We start from the raw sequence: 27,587 nt of genomic DNA, 5'->3' as shown, positions 1-27,587 counted from the left end.
AACGAGGTCCAACCTAGTTGAAAAGAGCCTTGACTTGCTGAGATCTCAGGTTCGAATTTCTACGACATTATAGTTTTGTGTGTGAGAAATCTCTTTTCGTATAATTTTTAGACTATCACTTATACTAAAAAAGAAAAAGAAAACTAGTAATACTGTGCACAAAAAACATGCAAAATAACAATTTATTTCCATGTAAAAGAGTAAAATTGTAATGTATTTCTTATGAATATCTTTATCTTCTTGAATTAAGGTACCAAGTTTCTCATAAAATTTAAATTTGGCATGTAACAAAATAATTACAAAGAAGGAAAACAGAACTTAGTAATTTACATGAATATAATATATATATTTTTTCTTTCGATCGTTTAATGAAACTGGCATTGCAGATTTATTTTCTCCTAACAAAAGTGGCATGGAGATTGGAAGGTGATTACAAAACAAACATAATAGTAAATCTTCATCAATGGAAATTACAGTGGTATATATAAACTAAACTGGGGCGATTTGAGAGATTCTATTTCCCTTGCGGAAGAAACACATTTATGAAATTATGATTATGAATCATAAACAACACTCATGTTTCAACCAGGAAACGAATGATTGAAATCCAAAGCAGCCCCTGCCCCTGCCCCTTGAGAGAGAACGAGCTTCAGTCAGAGGCTAAATTGATCTCAACTTGTCCTTCATTTTCTATCCACTGAACCAGATCTCAGCCTCCTGCTCGCTCTCTCTCAAATCAATCTCTGTCTGTGTGTTTGTGAGAGAGAGGGAGAGAGGACCGTTGACCAATGGCTCGGATCTTCGAGCACTTGGTGGTGTGCGGGATCGGACCCGAGATTCGGACCCTGGACGGTAGCAAAGGCTTCCACGGGTTTGGCACTTATTACATGCCGTCTCTTCTGGACCAGTACCCTCCTCCCAACCACACTCTCTACCCTCCTCCACCTCCTCAGCTCCCAACCGTAAGTAACCAGTCTTCGCTGCTTTCTATTTCTGCTTTTCTTCTGTTTGCTTTCCGAAATCCATTTCTTTTTTCAATTTTAGCTGCGGTTTATGAATGATCCGGATGATTGTGTGCTTTTCTTGTTTTCTGTTTCAGTGTGTGTTGCCAGCTGGTGTTTTGTTCTATTCATCAGGCTATGATTCCAATGACGCCTCCACGATTCCACGGAGCTACCCCATTGTTCTCACTGGTAGTTATTATTAAGCTCTACGCTCTGCTCTATGCATTCTTCAAGAATGTGTTTCCTTGTTATTAAACTTGCAGAAGAGAATATAGAATTTGACTAGTTCGTCAAGTTAGTGTTGTTGCTTAGAAACTAGAATGATAACACATAGAGTTTTACACACATTTGTACATTTAGGATTATGCGAAATTTGTGATAGCACAAAGCTGCAGAGGATATCGGAGCCATTATACGAGTGGTTTTTCCTGATTAGTAGGTTTAAACAAAGCTTTAGATAGAGCTATATGTTTTCCCTCGCTATTAAATTTGCAGAAGAAAATATAGAAATTGACTAGTTCTTCAAGTTAGTGTTGTCGCTTAGAGACTAGAATGATGACACAGGTTTTACACACATTTGTACATTTAGGATTATGTGAAATTTGTGATCGCACAAATCTTCAGAGGATATCGGAGCCATCATATAGTGGTTTTTTGTGATTAGTAGGTTTAAACAAAGCTTTAGATAGAGCTATTTATTTTCTGTTTAACATTAGAATGTTGGGTTTTAATCATCATTTCCTAGTTAGTTGCTTCTAAAGGTGCAGTTACTTTCTTGCAAGTGTGCATGTATCCACGTCTTATTGTTTGTTTCTAAGGGTGTTTTCCTAATTTTGTGCAGAGGGTGATGGGACAAAAATTTATGTTAGTTGCATTGCTTTCCGAGATCCAGTCAGTGAGGATATTGCTGAAGCTTATTGTATACCTGCAAATTCATTTGCTGATAAATGTATCTGTCTAGTTTCGCGGTCGCCTAGCTTTCGTTTACTTAGGAATACACTAGAGGAATTATTTACACTTTGTTTTTCCCCTGGTGGAAGTAGGTAAGTATCATCTGCTGGTAAATTTTGATGGTATTTTTTATGGAGATTCATGGTGGTAAGAATCCAAATGTTTCTTTAAAATTTACAGCAAACCCTTATGGGATGTTATTGCATCTTTGGTGTCCACTGTACCTTTGCCCACTCCAGGAAAAGATCGAGTTTTGTTTGCTATTGACAATTGTCTGCTTTCTGTGGAGGCTCCACCAAAGGATGGGCTCCCCCATGTTGATGTACAGCCTCATTGTTTTCTTGCTTTTTTAGTTGAATGCTTCTGCCTTTTGCTGAATATTGATCTGGTTGCTTAATTACTGGACTATATTTCTTTAATCCAGATATCATTTCAGCCATTGGTACAGTGCCTAGATGTTGACAACTTAATTAAATTTTTCACAGCCGTGTTGCTTGAGAGGAGAATTTTGCTCCGATCAAACAAGTAAGCAGCTGACTTTGAACGATTTAATGCTGTGTATTTTTGCATCCTTTAGATAATCTGTCCTCCTTTTTTTGGCAGATATTCAATTTTAACCCTTGTATCAGAAGCCATATGCCATTTACTTTATCCATTTCGGTGGCAGGTAAATTTGTTCTTTTGTGACCTGCTTTTTATGGGTCTAGATAAAATATGTAACCCTTGTGCTTCATTTAGTTTTTTAAATTATGGTGGCAAAAAAATTTATATTCCAACATTTTCAAAGAACTAATTTTTTGTTCAAAGATGGAACAAATAATGCAGTAGTATTATCTTTTATGCTTCTTGTACTTGACTCTTGTCTAATTTGTGCATGTTTGTTGTGCGGAAGCAAGTCTACATTCCGTTACTCTTTTTCAGTGGCGTAGACTATATTGATGCGCCTACGCCATATATGATGGGACTCCATTCGGGCGTTGATACATCTAATCTGGCCATGGATGGTGTAAGTTGTTCTGCATAAACTGCACTTTTATATGACCAAAAAAAAAACTGCACATTTGTCAATTTATAGTTATTAATTTACATATGCTGGTTGAACAATATATCTCATGGTCTTTTATATGTATTCTATGGTTGTTAGGTTCCCAACAGTGTTGCTAATAACAACATGTTTGGAAACCTTTGGATTTGATTCTGACCCTTTATTCTGCCTGTATTTGGTCAAGTACCTATCACAGGAATTCGTGGCTGTATGCTGTGTAATTCCTTAGGGCTTAGGTTTTATATTCTTTACAATGTTGCATATCTCGTATAGCTCTCTATTCTTACTTTTTTTTTTCTGTGACTTCTTCTTTCATGTTTTCCAAAAGATTGCAAAATCATGATGAAATTTTATAGCATGTAAGAAAGTTACTGATGTAATATCTGTTTTCTTGCCTTCCCCTTGTGGTTCTAGGTAGTTGTTGTTGACCTTGAATGTAATCGTATCACAACAACGGAAGATATACCTCCTATCCCAGAGCCAGAATTAGGAGATTTGCGTGGGGAGATAACAAAGTTATTGCATCCCAATGTTGTGGGGATAGATCAGATGAAGGATGGTTTATATAGTTTGCCTGAGCAATATCCTAAAGGTGGCAACAAACCTTGGGGAGAGGATCACGACCTTCAACTTAGGTGATACTCTGGTGCCAAGCGAAATTTAGCGTAATAATTGTCGGGGTTCCACTTTTGTGGTAAAAGACTGAAAGACCAATTTTGCCTTGATTGATTTTAAATTTTGTGACCAACATTGCAGATTATAGGTTTTGATAATACTTCAACAAACACCAGTGTAGTCATTGTTATTCACTTCTTTTCTTTTACTTAAAGTTCAAATTTTAATATTGGAGAGGTCTTGAAGCTATGCAATAACCTTAGAAATGCTAACCGGTTGGTAATTAAGCTTTATGTCTTCCCTCTGAGCTAATGGCTTGTTAGTTGTTTCTGAAGCCATACTTTTTGGAGAGTGTTAAGTATTCACACATGTTCTTTGCACTTGATTTCATGTGCAGGTTAGTGTTCTTAAAGTTCTTTGCATCACTTTTAAGTGGCTACCGAAACTTCATAGTATGAAACTTTTATCTAATTTGGTATCGTGTGAATTGGTCTATTCATTTGTCTCTGTAGATTCCTCTAAATTTTATTTGGTGGAATTGTTTTTTTTTTCCCCAAGGAAGTTACTGCTACTCATGTCTTCAACACTCAAGCATTCTTGACGATGCGGTCTCGGTCAACTGGCCAACCACCAGAACCCGTGGTATTTATTTTCATTGCAATGCACCCATCATTATCTTCGAGATCAACTCACATTTAGTAATTATGGGTAGATATATTGCAATTGTTATAATTATGGTAATTGGTATGACTAATGTAGTTATTATTGTGATTGTAATTGTAATTGTTGTGATGATTATTCTTATTGTTACTCTACATATTGCTGAGTTTCAAGCAAACCAGTCAAATATGTGTGTTTGTGTGTTGTTGTTGGTTTATATCAACTACGTTTTTTTCATTTAATATAATTTTAATCTTCATTTCATGAAATATCTTGTCCTAGGCTCTTAGTGTTATACTTATTTCTTTGTTGGTATTTACAGTTAACACAGTTCCTGGATTCCCATGGTTTCATGGATTATCTGGAAAGAGGATTAGGTTCTGAAGAAAACACTAATAACCTACTTGACAAGTTACAAGATGCAATTAGAAGAGGCCAAAATCCTATTTCAATTCTTCCATCAAATTTGGTAGAGCCTGAGATTATAACAATTGCAGATACGGATGTGGGAGCATCAGGTGAATTTGATTTGCTGTTTATTTAAGATTGAAAATTATGTCAACAGAAGAAGATATTACAGATATTGAGCTTGATATGGGGTTAATTTTCCTCCTTTTTTGTGGATTTTAGGATCAGGTGCCAAATACACATATGATAGGTTTCCCTCAAACATTAGGACAGAAGAGCAAGAAGAAAAGAGGAGGCAGATCCTTGCTGCAGCAAGTGGATTATCCTCTAGGTATATATCAATGGCAATTTGTTGCAGATGAAAATGAAATCTTGTTCATGTTTGTAATTTACAGTCAATCTGGAAATAAACATGCTTCATATATGTAACAGAAGTGAGAATTTTAAAATACCTGAAAACTATTGGAGACAAATTCTACTTGCATTGAGAGACACTAAAATATGGTTACTAACCTTTCTACCAATTCGTGAGTTGGTTATACAATAAAGTCAATCAGATTTTGTATATTTGTTTTGCCTGTAGGCTTTCATCTATGATAAAAGATGGTGGCAATATATATTATTAGATTGAGTTGTAGGGGATATGATGATACTATCTTGTTCAGTAGAGTTGAAGACTAATTATAACACATCTTAGTACAGTTTCTAATCTTTCTTGTCTTTTCTTGTTTCTCTCTCAGCTCACCTTCTGTCCTAGTGGGTAAAGACTCCAAATCAGAAACTCTAACTCCATTGGAGAGGGCTGTAAGTTCTGTACTCCAACATGATTCCCTGTAGTTGTAATTCTACTTTAATCTTTCCTTAACTTTATGAAACATTGGTCATTCAGGCGGAAAGGGAGTGCATGGTTTTGGACATAAAAGTTAAGTTGCAGGTACAATTTTTTATTTTTTATTTTTCTGTTCATGTAGTGGACATATTATGCACATTTTTGTAGTGCATGATATTGCATTACTTGATCAATATGTTATTAAGTTTAAAAGAAATTGGTTATGATCATTTTACTAATTTAAAAGAAATTCATGTATATCTTAATAATCATGCAAAATTATCAGTTTTTGGAGTTTACTCTTCTCTTTTTTTTTTTTTTTTTTTTTTTTTTCTGTGAAAAACTATTGACCATATAACCTTTGAATATTGAATGACCATGCTGGTTAATAACTTTGCGTGTTTTTGTGATTGTGGTTGATGACCAGGGTCTGTGGCTTCGTCTTCTGAAATTGGGACCCACTGATGATCCTCTTTCGTCATTTGAATATGGCACAATCCTTGGTATGGCTGTTTGAGTGTTCAACTCTCACATGTATTATGACGAGGCGGAAGTCTGATGTCTATTTCTTGGAAATCTAATCTGCTTCGCAGCTCAAAGGGCCTGTTAATTAACAAACATTACTATATTGGCTTTGCAGCTTTAATTGAATCTGATGCAGAGGGGATTGGTGGCAGTGGGTTCATTGAATGTATAAGGGAGCACATAAATCAGGGATGGCACTGTCAGTTGACTGAAGAACAGTTTCTTGCTGTGAAGGAATTGGTATGCAAAAACAAACTCAATTTTCTTCGGAAGATAGATCTAATTTAGTAATAACAATGAATTGTTAAGATTTTGGAACTTCAAAATCTCTTAGTTTTGTTGAACTTTGTATTTTACTGGTTCAATTTTTAGCATTATTATGGTTTTTGTAATCCCGCAAAAAACAAAGCATTTTCTTATAAACTAGATCATGGTTTCAGGGTATAAGGATATGCTACCCAAACACACAAGCACACAAACGAACACTCATTGACTATTTTGCTTATTGGCTTGCATTCCAGAGTTATCATTAGGCTAATACTTTATACACAACATGTATTTTGTGATAATCTGTTTTTTATTTTTTATTATTTTCAACATTAACTTGTATTTACATTCAGCTTAAAACAGCTATCAGTCGTGCAACTTCCCGAAATGATTTGTTGACCATCAGGGATGCCCTTGAAGTATCTGCTGAAATGTATAAGAAGGATGCAAATAATGTTGCTGACTACATTCAGCGCCATCTTATATCTCTGTCCATCTGGGAGGAATTACGGTATGTGGTTGCAACTCATTTACACCTGAGTTTTGAGCATCAATTGATTCTGATGTTCACTTTTCCCTTGCGAACAGTTATTGGTTCTTCTCATTGAACTATCACGCTGCTATTTTTCTCCTGCTCTGTAAAATTTGAACTTAGGTCAATTTTCAGTGTTGGAAGTAGGGGGTCTACGCAATGTGTCAATCAGATGCAGAGTCTAGACCAGTGCAGAGTGTAATAAATCCTTGCATTTCCAGTCTCCTTTGAACTTCAGAGCCACAAGGACAATGTGGATATTAGAAAGTAAAAAAGAAAACCAGATGATATTTTGGAGTTTATTGATAAGTAACATACTTGCAGTACTTGAACCTAAGCTATTCCAAACTTCCCTACCTGCAACTTACTTTCATTTTTCTTGTTTGCAGGCTGCTTTAACTAAACTCTAAGCTTTTTGACATTTGTGTTGTAATTGCTATTTTTTTCCCGCTCCATAGTGGCTCTTTTCTCTTTCTTTATGTTAAATTGCGTTTTTAATACATTTGTCATACCTGGTTGGTTTACAAAGTGAACTTGCTGGTTCATTCTCTGTATTACTTATTTCTCTATCTATATTTTATCAGTTTTTATCCAACAAAAATCACAAATGAAATTTTTATGTATGTTTATGATTTTGCAGCTTTTGGGAAGGGTACTTTGACTATCTAATGGAGAGGTCTGCAAACAAGTAAGAATTCAGCCAATTTATCTTCTTTTTTGGTTTTTTTTTTACTTGTTAGATAAATCGACTTAATGCTGCCTTTGATTTTATGGTCTACCGAATTCATCTCTTACATTACATTCCCTTTTTCTGGGTGTTTGGTTAAGGGTTTCCTATGGTATAAGCCTTGTATTGCATGCTTAAATAGTAACCTTGAGTATGAAACTGGTAAACCTACTTTAAAGTTTTAGTAGCAACTATGAGTATATCCTGCTTTGATGTCCATGTTTCCTATACTTTATTTAAGCCAAATCCCGTGTGCAAGGCCTTATATTGTAGCATGACCTGTATTCTGCATAATGCTCAATTTTGAGTTGTTGGTTGCATTTAGTGCGCACTTCTGCTCAACTATGAGTGTATACAGTAGCATGACCTGTATTTTACATAATGCTCAATTTTGAGTTGTTAGTTTTATTGAGTGCACACTTGTGCTACGCATGCAAGTTTAGTGATTATATGATTATGGGGATGTTAGCCTGCCCCATCCGGGTGTATTTTATTTGGACAACCAAGCATCCACCTACCAAGAATACTGACAGTAGTATCTATACCAGACCATTGAAGTTGATGATAATACTTGTACATTGTATCTTTTCTTTTCATCCAAATTGTTGTACAAAAATATTGATAGTTTTGTGCTTAGTACACAATAAATGAGAAACTTGTATTGCACCATGTGAGATTTAATCTTTGCAAAGTAATGTTTGTTTCCATGTTTTCATCAGGTCGGCCAACTATGCTTCTCTGGTGACTGCACAGCTAAAATTTGTGGAATCACACATGGTGCTGTTTCTTCTTTTATCTTTACACTTTTCCTGGCTCTTCTCAACTTTTACATTTGTTTTCATTAGTTTGATTATGAGTTTGTCTTTTGTCAACATAAGGCTGGATTGGGCCTTCCTGATACTGATGCTTGGTACACGATTGAAACAATAGGAGAGAAGAACAACATTGGATACACACAATTTGTAAGTAAATTTTTTCTTTCTTTCAGTTTCTACAGCTCTACTTAAGGTCATAATGTTATCCTTGTCTTCTTTTCTGTATGTGATTAGAATTTCCTACTGGATATTTTTATCTTGGCTAGATAATTTAGGTGCTCATCTGTTGGTTCTGTCTTCTGTATGCATGCAGCTGAAGTGTCCTTTGGTTTTTCGATTCATTGCTGATGATATTCCTTAATTATGTATTTTCAGATACAGCTGAGAGGGTTCTTGTCGCATGTTGTGCAACTACGCATTGGTTATTGGGGAATCACTGCTGTCAAGCCTCAGTCCATGTCTCATGGATTAGCATCTCCACATTCAAAAGATACCACAGTTGAGGATCAGCAGCCTGCTGAGGCTTCTGGTGTTGGAAGGAGCTGGGTTCAGAGCATGTTTAGCAGGGATACTGCATCCAGATCCACCTCTTTCAGTCGTGTTCGTAAGTGGACCTCTGATGGTGGCTCTTCAGGTAAATCTGTTGCTAAGATTAGGCTCTTGCACGTTATGTTTGATTTTTTATAATCTGCATCTACATCACCATAATTTCTATTCATTAAGCTACAAATGAAAATGGGACTCCTCGTAAACGAGATTTATCAGCTGCTGGGCAGAAGAAAACTCAAACCAATGTGCGTGTACTTAGAGGTCATAGTGGCTCGGTTACTGCTTTACATTGTGTAACGAGGAGAGAGGTTTGGGATCTTGTGGGTGACCGCGAAGATGCTGGTTTCTTCATCAGTGGAAGCACAGACTGCACGGTGAGCTCTGCATATCTACCATACAATTCCATTGCACTAGAGTCTGTCCTCTGAAGGGGTATATTAATTCTTTTCAGCAATCTTTCAGGTTAAGATCTGGGATCCTAGCTTTCGTGGTAATGAACTTCGGGCAACCTTGAAGGGACACACAAGGTTTTGTTGTTTTCTACCGTTACTATTGTTCTTACTATCATCATTATCACCATTTTTTGTTTCAATTTGACTACAGTTTTGTTAAAATATTAAAATCTACTATAGTATTACGAAATTTTTTTATAAAAAAAATATAAAATTGGTTGGCTTTTATTGCATGTCAATACATACAGGGTACATATATCAAATCCAATGTGCCCTACTGCACTTGGTTTTATGTGGTAGTATGCTTTGTCATAATGACTAATTCAACATAGCTCAGTGTCCTTCTCATGTCCTTTTGGGCCTTGTTACAGAGCTGTCCGTGCAATAAGTTCTGATCGAGGAAAGGTAGTATCTGGATCAGATGATCAGTCTGTTTTAGTATGGGATAAGCAAACTACTCAGCTTCTAGAAGAGTTGAAAGGCCATGATGCACCGGTGAGCTTACTAACTTTGCTTATTATGTTGACTAGTTACCGGACAATGGAAAATCAAGCATTTAGTTGTTATATTATAATGTGGTAATAGTCACACAATAATGACCAATCTTTCCATCGAAATTAAATATCTGACCCTTGATGTAGAGTACGTATTGAACTTTACTTCCTATTGCCCATCCTTGTAGGTTAGCTGTGCACGCATGCTGTCTGGTGAGCGTGTCCTTACCGCTGCTCATGATGGAACTGTAAAGATGTGGGATGTTAGAACTGACACTTGTGTGGCAACTGTTGGTCGTTGCTCTAGTGCCGTTCTATGCATGGAATATGATGACTCCACAGGAATTTTAGCTGCTGCTGGTCGAGATGCGTATGTATATCGAAACTCGATTAAGCATGCTTCATTATGAAAAATTTATGGGGATTTCACTAAAACACCCAAAATGGGGGCTGAAATTATAAAAAAACCCAATACCCAAAACACTTTATAAACACACCCAAAACCCATCATTACACACACTCAAAACCCATTTATAAACACACCCAAAAAATATACAATTGTTGATTTTGGAGTTGATTTTGGGTGTGTTTCTATGTTTAAATAGTGTTTGGGTTTTTTTTTTACATGTCTAGGATTGGGTTTATTTATAAATTTGTAAAAATTTATTCAACTAATGCCTAGAAATTAATCCTCTGAGTTCTTGGATTATCAGCATTGCAAACATCTGGGACATTCGTGCGGGAAAGACAATGCACAAGCTTGTAGGGCACACAAAATGGATTCGGTGAGCTAAAGGAGCATAGCTTTTCTTTTATGTATTTTGTTGATAATTTTTAAGTAGCCATGTAATTTATTGATAAATATTAAATTAGCCATGTATTTTATATGTCAATCATGCAGGTCGATTAGAATGGTGGGGGACACAGTTGTTACTGGTAGTGATGATTGGACCGCAAGAATGTGGTCTGTTTCCCGAGGAACATGTGATGCTGTTCTAGCATGCCATGCTGGCCCAATATTAAGCGTTGAATATTCCACACTTGACAAAGGAATAATTACAGGTTGGCACTCCTATTCTTTTTGCTTTGTTATTTTTCCTAGACTTCTCCGAAGATTTTTGGTCGCAATGCTTTTACACGTGCCAATAAAACTATTGGAATTATAACATGTGATTTCTGTTCCAGGTTCAACTGATGGGCTACTTCGCTTTTGGGAAAATGTGGAGGGTAAGAGCATTTTATCTCGACTCTAGAATTTTTATTTTTCATTCTTTCATGTTCAATTATTATTATTTCTAGGTTCTTTTTCTGTGATAAGAAACAGAGACTTTTAAAATATAATGTTGGTTGGTTTCTACAAGATTTTTTGTAATTAATCAAATAATTATGTCAGAGTTTGTAGAAATGATTTAAGTTTCCCTTCAAATTACTGCCATTCTTCAATGAAAAGTAAGCATTTACCATTGCTTCTGTTGCTTTTACACAGGAGGTATAAGATGCGTGAAAAATGTTACTGTTCATACCGCTGCTATATTGTCAATCAACGCTGCAGAACACTGGTTAGGAATTGGAGCTGCTGATAATTCCATGTCTCTTTTCCATCGGCCTCAAGAGAGACTTGGTAGCTTCTCTAGCACGGGAACAAAAATGGCTGGGTGGCAACTATACCGAACACCACAAAGAACAGTTGCTGTGGTATGCACTAATCCGAACCATTTTATTCCAACAAGAAAACATGCTCTCTCTCTCTCTGGATATAATAATAATTTTCTTTTACGGTTCTGTATGCATCTGCTTGTTAATGGCTATTTGTTTCCCCTGTTTTACTCACTACCTTGTGCTATTCAGGTACGATGTATTGCTACGGACCTCGAGAGGAAAAGGATATGCAGCGGCGGTCGTAATGGACTTCTTAGGCTTTGGGAAGCCACCATAAACATTTAAGTTCCTGGTGTGTTTGTGTATTTATGCTGAGTAAATGTCACATCATTTTTCTTTTCTTCCAAAAAATAATCAATTTTTTCCAATATATTTTACAAGTTGTACCTACCTACATACGTTCTGAGTTGTAAAATTGGCGTGTTGAAGCTAAATACAATACGAAGAGGAGGGGTTGGTTTATTGTCGCCCCGTTCGTGTAATTTCTTGATCCATGGTGTGCGTTTTTGGGTTTGCATAGTTTGGTATTAGTGAATTGGATCTCTGTTAAGTGAAAAGATGAACATTAATCAGATGAGGTATTTGATAAGTTCGTGTTTGGAGACAGAAATAGCTCATATTTCCCGGCCCCAAATTCGGATGTCATGCCAATGTACTAGAGATCGGAAGGGAAGACTTGGTAGCTGGACCATCTGTTTGATTCAAAATCACAAATGTTCACATTCACATCAATCGGTTTATACATTGATGATCCATCCCTCTTCACCACCCCTCATAACCGAAAATACAAGATGAAAAAGCATCCAACAACATAAAGCATATCAAACCAACAAAATACCAAGTCGATGCTTAGTTTTGATGGGAAATAGGAAGGATAGCCAATATCACAAACATTTGATTTTGTTCAATATCCAGTCATTCTTTGGGTCGTTGGGGGAGCCATGGCAGCTTGCCGCTTTTGCTGCAACCTCTGCATATGCTCCATGTTTCCTACCCATCCTACAACACACAAAGATGTCATATAAAACACCATAAGCCATCATACATGTGCAAGTCACGTCATCATATTGTGAAAGGGAGTGTTCGTATGTACCTAAAGAAGGGTCCAGGCCTCTGAGCTCGAGCTCCCTATGTTCTTGGCAGAGAGCACACCACTCACATAAGAAGTGAATGATGCAGTCGGGAGCGGGGCTTTCAGGTAGGTCAAACTTGTTCCTTAGCTTTTTCCGATATGTGCATGATAGCAAGCATGGCACAAAGATGCACACCGTTATCAGCATGTAAATCAGTGAATTGACTGCGCACGCTGAATGTATATTGACACCAGCCATTAGTTAGATCAATGTTGTGAACACAAAAGTAGTCAAATATTAATTCATTCATGGGAATCAGAGAACGATTTAACTTGACTTACAGGTTTGACCATTGTTGACAATCTCTGCAACCTGACCGAATGTCCAGCATGGGCAGAATAACGTCATGATAGCTGAAATATAAACAACAAATATATGTATTTTTCATGAATCCTGCAAGCTAAGCCGTATAAAAAAGTTGGAGTATCATATGGTGGGTTGAGAGTACCATTTGGGGGGTCATCTAAGCACTGAAAAAGCCCAGTTTTCCAAGCACCGTCTATGCCAGCGGGCTGAGGCAGCAGCATTGGTAGGTACTGAACATTTTGGACGGGTATTCCTGTTTCTGCAATATAATTAGGGTTATAATGTAGAGGCGGCAGCTGATTTCTAGCTGCAGCAACAGGATTGTTATAATATTGCAGTTGTCCAGAGTGATGAGGAACAAATTGGTAAGCAGCCGGAGGAGGGAAAAGCACTTGCGATGTAGTATAATAAATTGCAGGAGCAGAAGAAGCTTGGTGATGATGATGATGATGAGGAACAGGAAGAGGAGGATAATATGGAGTTGGAGTTGGATGTGGGCGTGGTGCTACTGGGCCAGTTGGCATCAATGCTTGTCGTTGGGGGTGTACTTGGTATGCCGCTGGTGGTGCAGGCGCATTATAATTATGGTGAGGCCAATGATAATGGTGTAACATGAGATTGGTGTTATAGGGGTTTGTGGGTGGCAATTGTGCCGCATCATGTAAAGGCCGGGGTTGTTGATGATGATCAGGACGTGATGTTCCAACGCTGTGGGAGGGGTTTTGGGGTGCAAGCTGTAGAGGGTTATAGTGGGGCTGCATGGCTTGATGTTCATGAGTTTGATCATGATGGTTTGCAATTGCTTGATGTTCATGATGATCATCATCTGCCTCGTGATCAGGATTAGGTTCTATAACAGTAGAGGGGTTATTTGGAGGCGGAAGCTGTTCTGCAGGCAGCTGCTGCTGGGGTTGTTGTGCATGTACTGCGAATTTGAACGGCGCCTGGTTTGGTTGATGTTCAAGAGGATGCGGTTGAGCATCACAAGTTTGTGCCTCAGGACGTCCCATGAGATCCAACCCAGGACGTCCCACGCTCTGGGAAGAAGAGGGGTTTGAGCATCAATGGACCCAACCAATTGGACGGCAACGTCATCGCGTCTTTATATACAAACGAGAAAACTAAGGACAGCCTCTCACCCCTACTATTGCTACCATCTATTCTATTCTATACACACATTGTCAACACGGTTGACAAAAAGGATGCATTGACTTTACTCTCTAAATATACATATGTGAGAATATCTTATAAGCATAATACGAATATATACACCATAAACGAAACTCCATCAAAACAAAAATACTCGGATTATTTGTCAATGAATGAAAACAACAATTCGTTCAATATTACAAGAATGAAAAGCGATACATATTCATAGCATCCACAATATCACTAAAGAAGAAAATAATAACATAGAAAAAGAAAATGTTGGCCTTGATGACAGAAAACGCAAAAGTCTGCAAACGGTTGAGATTTAAACAAAGATGATGAGATCAGAAACATTAATTTGCTTCAATTTCTCATGAAACCGATTATCATATCATATTTGTTTGTCATTGACAATTATGATTCATATATTGGGGTGGTGGAGGCGCCATCATGTTAGCTCGCAGCTGCTGCTGCAAGTTGGGATTCCGTTGCAAATTTCCTATCCAACCTACAAAGATGCATAGAAGAAGGAAGGAGGATGGATATTATATTTTTATATAATATAATGTACATACATGAAATCACGTACCGAAAGTAGGGTTACGTACCTATGGAAGGATCTATCCCTCTGATCTGAAGTTCCCTATATTCTTGGCAGAGAGCACAGGGTTCACAAAACAAATGAGTGACCCAATCGGGTGCAGGGGCCTCCACCAGCCCAAACATGCTCCGCAGCTTTGTGCGATAAGTGCATGACATTATGAATGGTACCCCAAGGAAACTTGCAATCAACCCGTAGAACAATCCGCTGATGGCACATGCTGCAGTAATTACTCGGGCAGTTAATTAAGCGTAGATCATTGTACATGAGCTAAGATAAATATATATGTTTTGGATGACTTACAGGTAGTGCCGTTATCTACAATCTCTGCTATCTGCCCGAACGTCAAGCATGGAACAAAAGCCGTTGTGAGAGCTGAAATATTGTCATAGTACGCTTATCATCTTATTTGATTAAGATTCATCAATTGATATATAATTCCATGTATACGACGAAATGTAGACGTACCATTCATTGGATCATCCATGCAATCAAATAATTCAGAACTCCAGCCCTCAGTGCCAACATTCTGCAGGTTGATATGATTAAGAGGTCCCGGCTGGTAATGAGGCTGCTGCACTGGAACCCCTTGAGCAGCATAATTATTATCAGGCATGGCATTGGCATTGCCTGCATTAACATTAATGTACCCTGCTTGCGCTTGTTGCGGCTGCTGCTGCTGGTAACGAACCTGATGAGGTCTACTTGGACTTGCAGGAGGAAACTTTGTTGGAGATTGTTGGGGTGCTTGTGGTGGGTAGGCCCCAGGTTGGTTAGCCCCATTTCCATACATGGGATTGGGATTGGGATGGGATTGCACATTCTGGGGCGGGAACTGTGCAGCAGCCCCAGGCTGGGGGTTCATTTGAGGCTGCTGATAGCCCTGCTGCTGCTGTTGTTGTTGAGCTTGAAATTGCGGGCTTTGTGGTGGGTACTGCTGTGGCCCTTGAGGAGGAAATTTCTGTGGACTTTGAGGAGGGAACTGCTGTGGGTTTTGAGGAGGGAACTGCTGTGGCCTTTGAGCAGGAAACTGTTGTGGACTTTGAGGAGGAAAATGTTGTGGACTTTGAGGAGGAAACTGCTGTGGCCTCTGAGGAGGAAACTGCTGAGGGCTTTGAGGAGGGAATTGCTGTGGTTGAGTCTGATAAGGGTTTGGTTGTGGAGGACCTAGTGGTGGGAACTGCATTGGCTGAGGCTGAGATGGCTGTTGTGTCTGCTGAAAGACGACTTGTGGTTGTGGTTGCGGTTGGGGGTCATAATCATTTTGATTGGGTGGCTGTGGCTGTGGTTGTTGCTGTTGTTGTTGGTTTTGGTCATCATAGTTCAATGGAGGAACACCGTCGCCAGTGTCAGGCACTTGCTGACACTCAAATTGTTGATCTTGTAACTCAAACTCCACCTCCTCCGCCTCCATTTGAGGTTGGTCATGAACATCACCCTGGTATTCTGCTTCTGGGTCTCCCATTAGCCTATGTAGTGTGTACCACTCTAACTTTGTTGATTGATCTCACAGAAATGGAGAGAGATAGAGAGCTGTGGATGAAAACATCATAGTGCAATGCTACACAATATATATGTCATACATGCCACCAACTATAATAAAAGAATCTGTTGTGCAAACAATTGGGCAAGCAATGATTAACAAAATCCACTAGTGGGAGTTCTGTCTGGATATATTGAAGTCAAACACACACAGCTGTATATACAAACTATGGAACCGTAATTCACTTACAACAAAAAAGAAAGAAAAAAAAAAGTTTGTGTGAAAGAGGGATGGAACAAATGCGGAATTGTTTGACTTAGATATTAATTTGGGGGATTTGGGAAAGTCGTGGTGATCTCAGTCTGTATGGTAGACAATAATGTTCTATGGAATTGCGAAAGAGTTTACTTTGACCAGAATGTCATTAGATTCTTTGCAAAACCAGCAAAAACGCTGGCAGCTAGCGCCATGTGTGCCTGCCTGCAAACTAGTGGCAGAGAAAATGTACTTCATCACATGGCCCTCTTCAACAGGAAACACATCCTAATCAAAGTCAATGGAGGGAGGATGGAGCTTAGTTTGACTTGTTAAATTGGCCACTTGATATGCTTACATTTGATCTTCCATATATAGTGCTCACCTCGACTAAAAATGGGGTTCGTAAAGTGGTACATGATTGTTTTTATATATGCTCAGATATTTAATTTTGCAAAAATAATGCATCCAACTAACTCAACCAAAAAAATTGCATCCAATTAATGATGTTCTTGAAATATTGATACAAAATAAATTAGATGTTAAAAAATATTTAATATCTGAATATGATCTATGATGACAAAGACTCATCGTCACAATCATGGTGATTATTCAAAGGGTGTAACATCCTTAGCCCAATTTAATCGATTTAATCCAATTTAATTCTTTTATGAAATTTCAATTTTGCCCTTGGGAGTAGGGGTACTTTGGTCACTTTAAGGAAAATAAAACATTTATTGTATGACATTACATAATGGTGTAAGTTTGTGTTAGCTTGTGTGAGGGCCTAGTTTAAGGTTCGCACAGGGTCTTCAAAATCTCAAGACCAACCCTGGTAAAAGCCAATCTTGAGACAACCCAATATAATACTCCCCAATTTCCCTCCCTATCGAATGACAAAAATAAAATAAAAAAAGATCAAATTGCAAAAAGTAGTATAAAAATTATAGTTGAAAATTTATTACGTACATGACCAGTAAAATTTCTTTAAAGAACAGAGTCATATGCAAATGTGACCTAGTTGCAGCAAAACCACCATAATGACAATAAGGGTCAAATTAAAATTTTGGTTTGTTTTTTTGAAACTAACTGTTTTCATTGAAATATGAAAACTGCTATGCTATATGTCAATCACATAATGTTGCAACCACTGTTTAAAGGCTTATCTGATGTCAACATTTAATATCCCAGCTACTTTCACAACCACATACTAAAATAATAAATACCCAATCACAAGGAATTAGTCAGTAATTATGTAGGCAAAGGTCATGCTCCCTATTCTTTAGTTAAAATTTAGCTAAAACCACACAAAAGTTATTTTAGGAACTCTATAAAATTTGAACTCCAATCATACCCACTAAGTTAATTCAATATGATTGGTTATCATCTCTATATAAAAAAAAAATAGTTTGTATTAATTAAAAGTTTAAACTATGCATGAAACGAAACAACATTAAATTATAAGAAGTCACTAGGAGTCATTTCTCTCTCCTCAGATTTAGGAGTTCCTAGACCTAGAGTCTCTTTATTTTAGGAGGTGAATAAGGAGCATGATTGGAGTTGTATTTTTTCAATTCCTCCCTAAAATTTATCTAAGAATGTGATTTAAGGACCTCATTGTGGATGCTTTAAGTGCAAGTAATTATAATATACGTAGTATGAGACTATGTCACATGATATAACTCGTTTGTTAGAATATACAAGTGGATATTTATTGATATTATATCATAAAAGTGGGAAATATTAACCATATCTCTCATCCATATTATAACACGTGGACGCAGTAAAGCGTACGTACATGTGGGTTTTTGGCAGGTCATTAGACACAAAAAAGTTTAAACACTTAAATCAATCTCAACCACATGATTTCATTGAAATAGATCCAACGACTAAGCACCTCGTTCCTCAAATGATGACACTGAATCTCTCGACTGCATGCATGCCACTATATATATATTCTTCAGCAAGAATATTCTAATTGCCCCAATAATATCTATGTTCCTATGTGCAGACATTGCTTGTCATGTGCGTACATCCCCACCATTGACTTGACGTTAGCTCTTCAATTACTCATGTAGATTTTTTTTTTCAAGTGCCCATAGAGACAAGACTTCCATATATAGGGCTCACCTCAATTAAAAATGTGGTTAGTAAAGTGGTACACGATTGTTTTTATATATGCTCAGATATTCAATTTTGCAAAAATAATGCATCCAACTAACTCAACCAAAAAAATTGCATCCAATTAATGATGTTCCGGGAATATTGATACAAAATGAATTAGGTGTGAAAAAATATTTAATATCTAAATATGATCTATGATGACAAAGACTCATTGTCACAATCATGGTGATTATTCAAAAGGTATAACATCCCTGACCCAATTTAATCAATTTAATTCAATTTAATTCTTTTGTGAAATTTCAATTTTGCCCTTGGGAGTTGGGGTGCTTTGGTCACTTTAAGGAAAAAAAAAACATTTATTGTATGGCATTATGTAATAGTGTCAGTTTGTGTTAGCTAAATTTCGCACAGGACCCTCAAAATCTCAAGACCAGCCTTGGAGAATATTATACAGGGTTGCCTCAAGATTATCTCCTATGTAAATTGAACCCAAATACACTTAGGGGAGGAGGACACCTCCTTATGAGCAAATGCTCGCCCATCGACAATCTCTCTCACACCACAGAAAGCCAGAATGACTGCTACAGCTATAGCCATCCTCCTCATCTTTCTTACCTTCCTCTGGTCTCTCATACAGAGGCCGAGACACCGGAAGCCTCCTGGTCATTGGGCGCTGCCAGTCGTTGGTAATCTCCATATGTTAGGCAACCTCCCACACCGCAGCCTCCGAGACTTGGCCAAAAAATATGGACCCATAATGTCCATGCGTCTAGGCACCAAAACCACCATAGTCGTCTCATCCCCTGAAGCTGCAGAGTTATTCTTGAAATCCCATGACACCATTTTTGCCAGCCGCCCCAAAGTCCAATCCACCGACTACTTGTTTTACGGCACAAAGGACATGGCTTTCAGTGAATATGGTCCGTACTGGCGGCATATGAGGAAGTTGTGCACGCTGCAGCTTCTTTGTCCATCAAAGATTGAGACTTTTGCTCCATCGAGGAGGGAAGAGGTGGGTTTATTGGTTGAGTCGCTGAAGAAAGCCGCAGCGGGGGCCAAGTGGTGGATCTTAGTGAGGAGGTCGGTGAGCTGATTGAGGACATAACGTATAGGATGGTGTTGGGGAGCAAAAATGATGATACATTTTATGTGAAGGGAATTATTGAGGAGATGATGTTGTTGTTAGTGGCAGTCAACATTGGTGACTATTTGCCTTTCCCCAGTCCATTCGATTTTCAGGTATGTTGATTGTCGGAACACTCACTCATCTGTCTATATCTATCAGCCAACCGGTAGTACTAGTTCTCACAGAATCATGACATTCACTGCCTTGTCCTTGATCATGCATAACTACTCGTAAATAATTAATACAAATGAAAGATTGGCCGTATCCTCCTGTCTATAATATTTAATTTGTTTCCGTTGGCTTCATTAACAAGTTTGGCGTTGCTTTCAGAGCATCCACGATAGGGAGGTGTAAATTCAAAGGTGTAAAGCTACTTTTACATCTCCCTTACACCTCCGGGAGATGCAAATATCATTTTTGCTCAAATGAGTTGGATGCAAATTTAAAGATGTAAATCCGATTTTCTTGTATTAATTCGTTTTTTATGTTAATTTTTTTGTGTTAATTTTGTGTGTGTTAGGTTTAATTATTTTTTCTAAACAAATCAACATAAAATTTTTATAATTCCTATCAGATATAATTTCATTCAATATGATGTAATATAAAATTAATCTGAACCATCGGCTTTGATATGAATTTATTCTTCACCATTGATCAGTGTAATTGTTAGTTTCATATATTCAATTTGAATGAAATATGGCCAGACATTAGATAATTGTTAGTTTCATATATTCAATTTGAATGAAATATGGCCATACATTAGAGAATTGTTGGAGAAGAACTTTGTACATTTGCATAATTTTAATAAATCTCAGCCACGCCTTGGGCCCACCATTTTAATAACTTCCCTATATTTTAAGTAGCTTTCCTCTCTCCTCTCTATTAGCTTTTCTGTTACGGGACCCACCTTGATTGGGTGTAAAATTAGATTTATATTTGCATCTTTTTTCTCATATCATGGTTGTAATGTACATTTGCAGTCGTATACACCTTCTCATTGCAGGACATTTCGGCAACCAAATGTGTATATTTGACATATACCTTCATATACACTTTATCATTGTGGATGCTCTCAAACAATTGTTAATTTTATACGTATACTAGGGGGCATCGCTACATGTGAGACTTTAAGATTGCTTGACATTCAAAGTTGGGTAACATCCCTCTCACATTGAGTGGGACCCACATGCGAGGCCCTGCTTATGGGTCCCACCCTATGCATCATGCATGTCTTTGTCCATGCTCATACTAGAACTGTGTCATTGATTGATTCCTAACTAAGGAATATATATGTATCTGAACCGTATCTTCCTCTTAATATAATATAGGGATTGACCAAGCCCATGAAGAGACTTAGCAAGACAATCGACCAACTCTTAGAGAAGATAATTGGGGAACACCCAAAGTTTCTAAGAGTGGGCAAGCACGCCAAGGCCATCATCACAAGGACTGTGTGGACGTGATGCTTTCGTTAATGCACCAACCATTGAATCCCAACGATGAGCAAGTCTACATGATTGACCGCATAAATGTGAAGGCCATCTTACTAGACATGATTTCGGGTGCCTTCGATACGTCAGCTACCGCCATAGTTTGGACCCTCGCTGAACTCCTGAGGCATCCGAGGGTAATGAAGCATCTCCAGCAAGAGCTCCAGAGTGTGATTGGAACGGACCAAATGGTGGAAGAGAGTGACTTGCCAAAGTTGGGTTACTTGAACATGGTGCTCAAGGAGAGCTTTAGGTTACACCCAGTTGGACCATTGCTCATGCATTCCACATGCATCCATGGAGGACATTACAGTTGAAGGACATGACATACCAAAGAAATCGACAATCTTTATAAACGTTTGGGCTATTGGGAGAGATCCTAATGTCTGGTCAGAAAATGTGGAAGAATTTTACCCTGGAAGGTTCATTGATGGCAATATTGACCTTCGAGGACATGACATCCAGCTCCTACCATTTGGGTCTGGTCGAAGAGGGTGCCCTGCTATGCAATTAGGGCTAACCACAGTCCGGCTGGTTCTCACAAACTTGGTCCACTTCTTTAACTGGGACCTCCCAAGTGGCCTGAAACCTGAAGATGTGGACATGACTGAGACATTCGGCTTATCGCTTTCAAAGACCAAACACTTGCTTGTCACGCCAATCTACCGCCTACGCTAAATAGACACCCATCCATTTGCTATTGATATGTAAAATTCCCTAATAAATTATTCAGAGGGAGTGGCTTAAATAAATGTACCCATCAGTGAAAATTGAATAAAATGATTTCTGTTTTTTTGGACAATGATTTCTGTATTAACAATAAATAAAAGGGACATAGTGACAAATTAAATTAATAAAAGTAAACACCAATTTCCTTACCATCGGCATTTTGATCTCTCTTTAGGGTCTACGACCAAGAACAGTTGAAACACTTATCATCATACTACGCTTATCATCATACTTGATTAAGATTCATTAATTGATATATAATTCCATGTATACGACGAAATGTAGACGTACCATTCATTGGATCATCCATGCAATCAAATAATTCAGAACTCCAGCCCTCAGTGCCAACATTCTGCAGGTTGATATGAGTAAGAGGTCCCGGCTGGTAATGAGGCGGCTGCACTGGAACCCCTTGAGCAGCATAATTATTATCAGGCATCGCATTGGCATTGCCTGCATTAACATTAATGTACCCTGCTTGTGCTCGTTGAGGCTGCTGCTGCTGGTAACGAACCTGATGAGGGATACTTGGACTTGCAGGAGGAAACTTTACTGGAGATTGTTGGGGTGCTTGTGGTGGGTAGGCCCCAGGTTGGTTAGCCCCATTTCCATACATGGGATTGGGATTGGGATGGGATTGCACATTCTGGGGTGGGAACTGAAATATTTCCCAGGCTGGGGGGTCATTTGAGGCTGCTGATAGCCCTGCTGCTGCTGCTGTTGTTGTTGAGCTTGAAATTGCGGGCTTTGTGGTGGGTACTGCTGTGGCCTTTGAGGAGGAAATTGCGGTGGACTTTGAGGAGGAAACTGTTAGTTTATAAGTGTCTGTGCTGAAATAAGGTTTGATTTAAGTTTAAATGTCAGCCCTTGGATTACAGTCCAGGTGTGCAGCTAAGATATAATCTTAGAGTAAGCTGTAGGTTATGCCACATGTCACTATCTTATAGGTAGATGAATGGATGGCTAGATTTGAATGATGTAATGAGGGAATATGCCATTCCCAACGGTTTTACATATGCACAGTGAGTGTGTGTCTAAAATGAGAATTCGTTTTGCTTCATTCTCAAGCTCTCACTCTCTCTCTCTGAAAACTCTTACAGAAACTGCTGTGTGTGGGCTCTGAGGAGGGAACTGCTGTGGCCTTTGAGCAGGAAACTGTTGTGGACTTTGAGGAGGAAATTGTTGTGGACTTTGAGCAGGAAACTGCTGTGACCTCTGAGGAGGAAACTGCTGAGGGCTTTGAGGAGGGAATTGCTGTGGTTGAGTCTGATAAGGGTTTGGTTGTGGAGGACCTAGTGGTGGAACTGCATTGGCTGAGGCTGAGATGGCTGTTGTGTCTGCTGGAAGACGACTTGTGGTTGTGGTTGCGGTTGGGGGTCATAATCATTTTGATTGGGTGGCTGTGGCTCTGGTTGTTGCTGTTGTTGTTGGTATTGATCATGTTGGTTTTGGTCATCATAGTTCAATGGAGGAACCCCGTCGCCAGTGTCAGGCACTTGTTGATACTCAAATTGTTGATCTTGTAAATCAAACTCCACCTCCTCCATCTCCATTTGAGGTTGGTCATGAACATCACCCTGGTATTCTGCTTCTGGGTCTCCCATTAGCCTATGTACCACTCTAAATTTGTTGATTGATCTCACAGAAATGGAGAGAGATAGAGAGCTGTGGATGAAAACATCATAGTGCAATGCTACACAATATTATGTCATACATGCCACCAACTATAATAAAAGAATCTGTTGTGCAAACAATTGAGCAAGCAATAATTAACAAAATCCACTAGTGGGAGTTCTGTCTGGATATATTGAAGTCAAACACACACAGCTGTATATACAAACTACGGAACCGTAATTCACTTACAACAAAAAAGAAAGAAAGAAAAAAAGCTTGTGTGAAAGAGGGATGGAACAAATGCGGAATTGTTTGACTTAGATATTAATTTGGGGGATTTGGGAAAGTCGTGGTGATCACAGTCTGTATGGTAGACAATAATGTTCTCATGGAATTGCGAAAGAGTTTACTTTGACCAGAATGTCATTAGATTCTTTGCAAAACCAGCAAAAACTCTGGCAGCTAGCGCCATGCGTGCCTGCCTGCAAATTAGTGGCAGAGACAATGTACTTCATCACATGGCCCTCTTCAACAAGAAACACATCCTAATCAAAGTCAACGGAGGGAGGATGGAGCTTAGTTTGACTTTGTTAAATTGGACACTTGATATGTTTACATTTGATCTTCTGAAAAAAAGGGAAAAGAAACAAGGAGGCTTTTGTTTTGATTAACCGGTCAATTTCCTTCTTAGTTCCTTAGTTCCCCAGAAGAAAGCAAAACACCTACCTCTGCTCTGCCCTTCAAACAGGGGATGGAAAATTTTTAATCCATGCCAGGTTTGTATTTTGAAAAGGTCAATAATATTAGTCAACTACTTGTATGAACTTGCTTAATCATTGAACTAAGAAAATCACCTGTGTTACGCTGTCCAATCACTAACGTTAATCACAAACATCTCGCAGTCAGTCAAGTCAGCCAGCAGATGTAGCTGCCTGCTACCTAGAATAATTTGCTATTTAAGTATTACTACTGAAACCTTAGCTGCAACAAATCAAAGCAAACATATAGCTAGTGTCCTTCATATAAGGGGTTGCAGCTAGCAGCTCTCTCAATTAATTTCACTTGGACCTTCTGTTACTTCAGTTTGAGCATTAATAAGACCAAAATGCATCCCAATAACAATAGTGATCCTAAACAAGCTCCACAAGCAGCAGCATACGCCGGTTATCAGCAACAGGCAGCACCAGCAGCATACAGTGGTGGTTATCAACAACAGGCGGCACCTCCACACGCAGCAGCAGCATATGGCTATCAACAGGGGCCGCCTCAATGGACGACAGGTCTATGTGGTTGCTTTGAAGATCCTTCCAATTGTAAGTCCTTGTAATTAACTAACCTTTTCTATTATATATATAATGAACTGGTAAATTAACAATCTTTTCTATTAGGTTTGATGACCTGCTGCTGTCCCTGTGTAACCTTTGGCCAAAATGCTGAGATCATTGATAAGGGAACAACGTGTAAGTCAATAACTTGTCAACCTTTTACTTCCCTGGTGCAGTTACAAATTAAGAACATACATGAATTGAATCAATCATGCTAATTAATCAAATATTAATATAAATTATTGATGCATGGCAATGGCATACGACTTAATTAAAAAAAATTCTTGATAATATTGCATGCAGCTTGTGCTTTTGCGGGTTTAATCTATCATGCTCTTTCCTATGTGGGGTGTTCTTGTTTGTTCTCGTTCCCCTATCGATCCAAACTGAGAGGCCTATATTCATTGCCGGAAGATCCATGTGTAGACTGTTGTGTCCATTGTTTGCTTCCCACTTGTGCTGTTTGTCAAGAGTACAGGGAGCTCAAAAACCGCGGACAAGACCCCTCCATAGGTACCTACCTATCTACATAATTAATTAACAAAATTCATAGCCTTAATTAATTGCATGATTAATTAATATGAAAATTTAATGCAGGTTGGATCGCCAATGCGCAGAGAATGAACCAAGGTCAAGCTGGAAACCCTGCACCTCCATACATCAAGCCAGGCATGTCTCGTTAGACACTTCCCGCTTCCCGTGTTGGTTCTTTTGTTCTTCATTCTACGATCAATCAAGAGTGTAATTTGATTTATTTCAGTTCGTGACTTTTTCTGGTTTTTAATTAGTTTCTCAGACGACCTGCAAGTGAAGTTTACTTTTTTTTTAAAATTATATATATATATATATGTATGTATGTATCAGTCGCGGTATTGCTTGATTTGTAACGTTGTCGAACTTGACTTCAAATTTATATTCACTCATTTTTCGTACTGATCATTTTAAGCCCAAATAAGACTTTTTTTTTTCGAGGACCTCTCCTATTGTTAGGGGCAATAACACACTGAACTCACACACATAACACGAAGCTTTGGAACTTGTAATAGCTTTGGCTGGTATCTTTCAAAAATGGGCAAATATCACATTTAAATTTAAAGTTACAAATTGTTACGTCATTTGCCTATTCATTCGTTAAACCCTATAGTTAAGGAGGGCTCAGTTGACCTATTATTTTGCTTATATGTGATATTCGTTAATCCATGTAAGCGAAAGAAGGAAGACCGTTTTGTGCTAAATAAACAAATAGCGGTTAACTTGATGGTTTGCCAAAAGAAAAGGCCACAATTATGTAAATTAATAATTTGCAACTCTAACGTTGGTTTTTGCTAATTTTCCAAAGATAAATAAGTTGATTTGACTTCAAATTATGTAAAATAAATAATTTTTTTGAATTTGAATATTTCCTTGTGATACTGAAATACAAAACGATAATGCTACAAAGTTTAAAGAATATCATACAATAATAAAATTATTCTTATATATTTCGCTTTAAAGTTTGTCTCTTGAACTTTGGTACCTGTATAATACTAAATAAAATATGAGTAATGCTATTTGGACACACAAGATTGACCACATTAGCTGACCACCTTATATAGCAGCTGATGTGTATATGCCACGTCACTTAAATGTGGCCAACTGTGTTTTTATTTTTTTTTCCTTTTTAAATTGCGTAATTTATATTTTTCAACTTTTCTTCTTCTTCGTTGTATCCCTTTGGCTGCCTTCTCCTTCCCCTTTGGCCTTTGCTCATCCTCCTGCAATCTCTCTCCAAAAAGAAAACCAATTTTTTGATTCAACAAACCCAACTCTGCAAATCAACTAATCAAGAAAATCCAACTCAAAAATCTTAATGCCTATTTCACTAGCTATCTAGAGAATCCGAATTGATTTTGAGATCTCATATTCTCTGGTCATGTATATAAGAATTAAAAAGAATTTTAAAGCTTGAGTATGTTGTTAGGAATGGAGTATTAGCTTTCCAATCAAATGGGCAGTCTAGTGAACAATCGAAGTCGAACAATTCCCAAAATATGAACTATTTTTATTTTAAATGTGAATGTTCTTCATGAATATTCTTCCAAGATGGATTGATGTGATTTGTCGGGTTTCTCGCGCAACTTGGCTGTGTTACTGGGTAAGGGTAGATTTGATGGAGGAAGGGAGTGTTGAGTAGAGAACGAAGCTGCAGCTTGCTACAGCGTACAGATGCTAGGGTTAATTAATAATTAATTATAATTTTGTTGTTTTTAAGGATTATTTTTTAAAAAAAAGCAAATAAAAAAAAATCTACATGGCAGTATTCATTAATTGACATGGCATGACCATATCAGCTGCCACATAAGGTGGTCAGCTAATGTGGTAAATCTTGTGTGTCTAAATAGCATTACTCATAATATATATATATATATCTTGGAGCGCAAGTAAAGCGATCCCAAAATTGATCTCAAATTGATATCCGAAAATAATCGGTTTTAGGGTATATAATATACGTTTTCCCTTTGATTAAAGTCAAAGTGAAACTGAAGATGGGAATCCTGTCAGTTATCAGAGCAAAACAAACCCAAGCCGCCATTTCTCAACTCACAAGAGCCTCTCCTCCGCCAACTCCAACTCTTCTTCTTGGTCCTCCAGAGATCAGAGTCGTCGTCCCCATCAAAAGCTTACTAAACCCAGCAGCAGCAGCTAGCCTTTCAGGTTAATTTTCATTACTTTTCCATTTT

At 38.1% G+C, this 27,587-nt stretch overlaps 4 protein-coding genes and 1 pseudogene across 6 annotated transcripts; 3 read left to right on the top strand and 2 right to left on the bottom strand.

Annotated features, from left to right (window-relative positions):
- Positions 1-521: 521 nt before the first annotated feature.
- Positions 522-12,014, top strand: SCD1 (stomatal cytokinesis defective / SCD1 protein (SCD1)). 2 transcript variants are annotated; one of them, XM_008245787.3, is made up of 30 exons: positions 522-962; positions 1,100-1,193; positions 1,846-2,047; positions 2,136-2,277; positions 2,380-2,480; positions 2,559-2,622; positions 2,848-2,961; positions 3,415-3,635; positions 4,013-4,067; positions 4,174-4,257; positions 4,598-4,793; positions 4,906-5,014; positions 5,424-5,487; positions 5,573-5,617; positions 5,940-6,015; positions 6,153-6,277; positions 6,658-6,815; positions 7,477-7,524; positions 8,283-8,340; positions 8,442-8,525; positions 8,754-9,012; positions 9,144-9,301; positions 9,390-9,454; positions 9,751-9,874; positions 10,062-10,243; positions 10,587-10,658; positions 10,775-10,935; positions 11,059-11,100; positions 11,360-11,568; positions 11,722-12,014. In XM_008245787.3, the coding sequence occupies exons 1-30, from the start codon at positions 789-791 to the stop codon at positions 11,815-11,817; spliced, it is 3,582 nt and encodes a 1,193-aa protein (XP_008244009.2). In that variant the 5' UTR covers positions 522-788; the 3' UTR covers positions 11,818-12,014. The 2 variants fall into 2 exon arrangements, with proteins under 2 accessions (XP_008244009.2, XP_008244008.2); XM_008245786.2 differs by having other exon boundaries at positions 9,102-9,301.
- A 379-nt stretch (positions 12,015-12,393) lies between these two features.
- LOC103342184 (uncharacterized) lies at positions 12,394-13,981 on the bottom strand. Its single transcript, XM_008245788.3, has 4 exons — positions 13,114-13,981; positions 12,947-13,018; positions 12,626-12,838; positions 12,394-12,531 (listed from the first exon to the last, which is right to left on the bottom strand). The coding sequence occupies exons 1-4, from the start codon at positions 13,979-13,981 to the stop codon at positions 12,437-12,439; spliced, it is 1,248 nt and encodes a 415-aa protein (XP_008244010.1). The 3' UTR covers positions 12,394-12,436.
- A 202-nt stretch (positions 13,982-14,183) lies between these two features.
- Positions 14,184-16,473, bottom strand: LOC103342186 (uncharacterized). The gene is made up of 4 exons (XM_008245790.2): positions 15,190-16,473; positions 15,025-15,096; positions 14,729-14,941; positions 14,184-14,628 (listed from the first exon to the last, which is right to left on the bottom strand). The coding sequence occupies exons 1-4, from the start codon at positions 16,184-16,186 to the stop codon at positions 14,525-14,527; spliced, it is 1,386 nt and encodes a 461-aa protein (XP_008244012.2). The 5' UTR covers positions 16,187-16,473; the 3' UTR covers positions 14,184-14,524.
- A 2,658-nt stretch (positions 16,474-19,131) lies between these two features.
- Positions 19,132-22,028, top strand: LOC103342270 (cytochrome P450 CYP736A12-like; annotated as a pseudogene). Its single transcript, XR_016121905.1, has 2 exons — positions 19,132-19,822; positions 21,038-22,028. The product of XR_016121905.1 is annotated as a cytochrome P450 CYP736A12-like (transcript).
- Positions 22,029-24,545: 2,517 nt separating this feature from the next.
- On the top strand, positions 24,546-25,798 carry LOC148915441 (protein PLANT CADMIUM RESISTANCE 12-like). The gene is made up of 4 exons (XM_089041614.1): positions 24,546-24,855; positions 24,931-25,002; positions 25,171-25,380; positions 25,465-25,798. The coding sequence occupies exons 1-4, from the start codon at positions 24,648-24,650 to the stop codon at positions 25,548-25,550; spliced, it is 576 nt and encodes a 191-aa protein (XP_088897740.1). The 5' UTR covers positions 24,546-24,647; the 3' UTR covers positions 25,551-25,798.
- Positions 25,799-27,587: the final 1,789 nt, after the last annotated feature.

This window comes from Prunus mume, linkage group LG7, assembly GCF_029339155.1.
Source record: "Prunus mume cultivar Tortuosa linkage group LG7, ASM2933915v1, whole genome shotgun sequence".
Taxonomy (NCBI): Eukaryota; Viridiplantae; Streptophyta; class Magnoliopsida; order Rosales; family Rosaceae; genus Prunus; species Prunus mume.
The sequence above is the reverse complement of the archived record's forward strand: the minus strand, read 5'-3'. Positions and strand labels throughout refer to the sequence as shown.

Excerpts from the sequence above, each read along its gene's own strand:
- SCD1 (XM_008245786.2), top strand. The coding sequence starts at position 789 with ATGGCTCGGATCTTCGAGCACTTGGTGGTGTGCGGGATCGGACCCGAG. Across the intron at positions 4,068-4,173 it reads GTGGCTACCGAAACTTCATA|GAAGTTACTGCTACTCATGT; the intron begins GTATGAAACTTT and ends TTTTTCCCCAAG. Across the intron at positions 7,525-8,282 it reads ATGGAGAGGTCTGCAAACAA|GTCGGCCAACTATGCTTCTC; the intron begins GTAAGAATTCAG and ends TGTTTTCATCAG.
- LOC103342184 (XM_008245788.3), bottom strand. The coding sequence starts at position 13,981 with ATGGGACGTCCTGAGGCACAAACTTGTGATGCTCAACCGCATCCTCTT. Across the intron at positions 13,019-13,113 it reads CTTAGATGACCCCCCAAATG|CTATCATGACGTTATTCTGC; the intron begins GTACTCTCAACC and ends TTTATATTTCAG. Across the intron at positions 12,839-12,946 it reads TGTCAACAATGGTCAAACCT|CGTGCGCAGTCAATTCACTG; the intron begins GTAAGTCAAGTT and ends ATATACATTCAG.
- LOC103342186 (XM_008245790.2), bottom strand. The coding sequence starts at position 16,186 with ATGGGAGACCCAGAAGCAGAATACCAGGGTGATGTTCATGACCAACCT. Across the intron at positions 14,942-15,024 it reads TGTAGATAACGGCACTACCT|CATGTGCCATCAGCGGATTG; the intron begins GTAAGTCATCCA and ends TAATTACTGCAG. Across the intron at positions 14,629-14,728 it reads AGGGATAGATCCTTCCATAG|GTTGGATAGGAAATTTGCAA; the intron begins GTACGTAACCCT and ends GCATCTTTGTAG.
- LOC148915441 (XM_089041614.1), top strand. The coding sequence starts at position 24,648 with ATGCATCCCAATAACAATAGTGATCCTAAACAAGCTCCACAAGCAGCA. Across the intron at positions 24,856-24,930 it reads CTTTGAAGATCCTTCCAATT|GTTTGATGACCTGCTGCTGT; the intron begins GTAAGTCCTTGT and ends CTTTTCTATTAG. Across the intron at positions 25,381-25,464 it reads CGGACAAGACCCCTCCATAG|GTTGGATCGCCAATGCGCAG; the intron begins GTACCTACCTAT and ends AATTTAATGCAG.